Source organism: Stylophora pistillata, chromosome 3 (assembly GCF_964205215.1).
Source record: "Stylophora pistillata chromosome 3, jaStyPist1.2, whole genome shotgun sequence".
Lineage (NCBI taxonomy): Eukaryota > Metazoa > Cnidaria > Anthozoa > Scleractinia > Pocilloporidae > Stylophora > Stylophora pistillata.
In genome coordinates this window covers 3064192-3067500 of record NC_142521.1, presented here as the reverse complement: position 1 = coordinate 3067500, position 3309 = coordinate 3064192, and the positions used below count along the sequence as shown (strand labels likewise).

The 3309-nt window shown below is 36.8% G+C and overlaps 1 protein-coding gene across 1 annotated transcript; it reads right to left on the bottom strand.

Moving 5' to 3' along the window:
* Nucleotides 1-563: 563 nt before the first annotated feature.
* On the bottom strand, nucleotides 564-3096 carry LOC111330484 (dopamine receptor D1-like). The gene has a single exon (XM_022935346.2). It carries the CDS (start codon nucleotides 2741-2743, stop codon nucleotides 1754-1756), a length of 990 nt encoding a protein of 329 aa, XP_022791081.1. The 5' UTR covers nucleotides 2744-3096; the 3' UTR covers nucleotides 564-1753.
* Nucleotides 3097-3309: the final 213 nt, after the last annotated feature.

The window sequence follows — 3309 nt, the reverse complement described above, 5'->3', positions numbered from 1 at the left end:
TTTGATTATTTAAACTCTGTTACCGTCGCAGCTTTTGCATTCGCCCCTCTGCCACTCTCGCCTCCTCCTCTCCCTGCCGACGCCATATTTTTTTTTGCGCCACTATCCTCTGATCACCGCAATCCCTCCCCCCCCCTCTCTCTCTCTCTCTCTCTCTCTCTCTCTCTCTCTCTCTCTCTCTCTCTCCCTTTGTTTGCATTTTATAAAAAAAATAAGAAATTTAATTCTACCGACCCAGTCTTCCCTGCCTTCTTTGAGACTCGAGGATTTGGTTTTCTCAACTGAATTGATAATATAAATCGGCCACCGTAAAGAGTTTCTAAAGCTGACGTTTCGAGCGTTAGCCATTCGTCAAAGCGAATGTTAAATAAATAGTAATAACAGTTGAATAATCGTTAGGGATTTAAGTCAAATCAAGAAGTTAAAAATCCTCTCTTAGTTAAATGATTTGATGTTTAATAATAAAAGAAAATGTGTGAATCGCGAAATAACTTTGAGCGGAAAAGCTGAAACTTACAAAATGCTAATTCCTTCTCTGTAACGTGAACAAAACGTCCAATATCCTGCCCCTCTAACGAATGCTTTGATAAATCAAAGGAAGCACGACGTGTGTTATTTTTTCAATTTTTTCATGCATTGTATAAAATCATCCGAACTTTTAATTGAGCTTTTACGAGACAAAAAAATCATTAGGAAGAATCATGCCTGTTCTGCGACACAAATTACATCTCCGTAATTTGTTTAGAAATCAAATTGTCGACGTGATTGAACGGAATCAAACCTTCAAGACGCAGGATGAAAGTACAAAAGGTTGTTCAAACAATTTAATCATTAGTTCGGTTTTTCTTCACTAAAGTAATTATGATATCTCCCTTCATTTACTCAATTTGTGTTTGTATTTAATCTCATTCACTTTTGTAGCTCTATATAATTTTTCCACTGCTGGATATAAGCAAATAAAATCCGTTCATCAAAACAGAATAAGATTTGATTGAACGCTTCAGCGCAATTAAACTCCTATTTGTGGCTTTCAAAATTTCAAGCCCGTTTTCTTCCGAAAAGAATAACCTTTTCTAACATCTAGTTATCTCTCTCTGAATTAAAACCACAGAAGTTCACACTTGGATAATAATTTTATTCTATTTTAAAGAACCTACAGAACGTCGCAACAAATTTGGTCAAGTCCGCGATCGGAAATAAAAAAGAAAACAAACAAAACTATTGGAAAAATATACACCTCCCTCACCATCACTTATTTTCTGCTGTAAGGAGTCAGTTTTTCAACAAAGTCTTAGAAGGAAACTTTTCGGAAAGTTTGACAGGAGTCAACGATTTTTATCGGAATTAAAACTCGATTAAAAGGGATTGACTATATCAGGTTAAGTTTACGTAATTGGGGTAAATTTTGTACTCGTATTTGTATTGCCCATGGATTCATGACTAAATTTGATAAGGTTTCGTGCGCGCAAAGCGGCGTAGATTAGAGGTTTGAAGAAGACAACAATTTCGCATTTATTGATATTATTACCTTTGTCTAGGATCAGCCAAAGTGCTCTTTTTGTGGTTCAGTTGAAGTTTAAAAAACTTTCGAAGAAAAAAAAATGAAATGTGTTTTTTGGCTGAACATGGACTTTTAGATCGAAAAATGGAAGATTCTTCTCATGAACTTTCTGATGAAGGAATTTTCAGTTTTGGCTCGTATTTCCTTGTCTTTCATAGATAGTAATAAAAAGGCACTATGTTTTTACTGCAGTTACAAAGAAGATACTACAGCACGGAATTTTGCGTTAACCGCTTGAAAGATTTCAATAAACGTTCTTTGAAACTCTCCGTTGAAGCCCGCGTACACAAAAACGTTTATCATAGCGTTCGTGTATATCATACAAACGGCAACTTTAGTGACTGCAGGTGGCACATTAGACACTCCAAATGCTCCGAGAATATCAATTATTGTGATAGGAAGAACAAGGATTACGAAAAACCCCACCAAAATTATGACCATCCTTGCAACTCGCTTTTGTTTTAGGGCAAATGTCCTGTTACACTGGGGAATGCTTGCTGGCTGATTTCTGCCACTGAATAACATTGCACTCACATTACGATAATAAGTGTTCACACTACTTTCGACCTGCACTTGTTGTACGTGAATGACCCGCAATTGTCTGTGGCTGGCTTTGAGAAGAAAGCAGTTGATTGGTGTGGCCATTATCAACGGCAACAAACAGAATCCGATCAGAAACGCAAGTAAATAGGAGGTGGATAAATTTGTGGAGAAGAAGCACAAACCATGGTTGAGGCGAAGGACTTCTTCGGGAGCTAAGCCGACGCCTACAATGGGTAAAATCGCAAACAATATCATGATTGTCCATCCACTTGCGACCAGAACAGCAACAGTTCTGTTTGTTATGCACACATTGTATTTAAAAGGAAATTTCACTGCTATAAGTCTGTCAAGGCTGATAAAAACGATGTTTATCCTTGATAATCCATCGAAGAGAATAGTCACCGCTATTACAATACTACAGTGAATGGATCCTGGGTGAAAAACTTCAACAAGACGCAAAGGAACAGCCAGGGAGACTGTCAGCAAGTCACATACAGCCAGATCGAAGATGAAATAATTGGGAATAGTTCTTAGCCTTCGCTTGTGAAGAATGGCGACAATTACCAATAAATTTCCAGCGGTTCCCACAACGGATACGAGCACCATGAATGCGGTAGTGAGAGCTGAATCAATCGACATCTTGCCGCAGTCAGGCTGTTGCAGGTATATATTTGCAGTGTTCGAGTAAGGCTTAAGCTGTCACAGATAAGGTGAACAATAAAGATATACTATTCATTTTAGCTTTATAACCAATCATTGTGTTTATGGCGATCTTAGCTGATAGAGATGGATCGATGTTAGCCTTCGTTTTCAGTTTCAACTGATGTTCAAGTCCCCGGTCTCCCACATTTAAACGTCACTCAAAAATTTCAATCTGAAGCCCCATATAGTAAAAACCTAATTGTAAATTGATTAGTTTTTGTCTTTTTCTGGATGAGGCTTTTCAAAAATTGTTTGTGGTTTCTGTCAATCTGTTGTTCTCAATCATTAAAAATGCTAATATGCTGACCTCTTTTAGAATAAGAAAAAAATTGCTTCAAGGACGAAATGTTAAAACACTGAAGCTAAAGCTGATATATTTTTTTCCAAATAATGTCAAATATTCTCTATTTGCTTTAGAATAGAAAAACTTTTAGAGATATTAATTTCTGATTTGATAATCGTACTCAATTTCCGCTTATTTTGAAGAAGAGAGTAAGTCGTTA

Coding starts and splice junctions, on each gene's coding strand:
- LOC111330484 (XM_022935346.2), bottom strand. CDS start 2,743: ATGTCGATTGATTCAGCTCTCACTACCGCATTCATGGTGCTCGTATCC.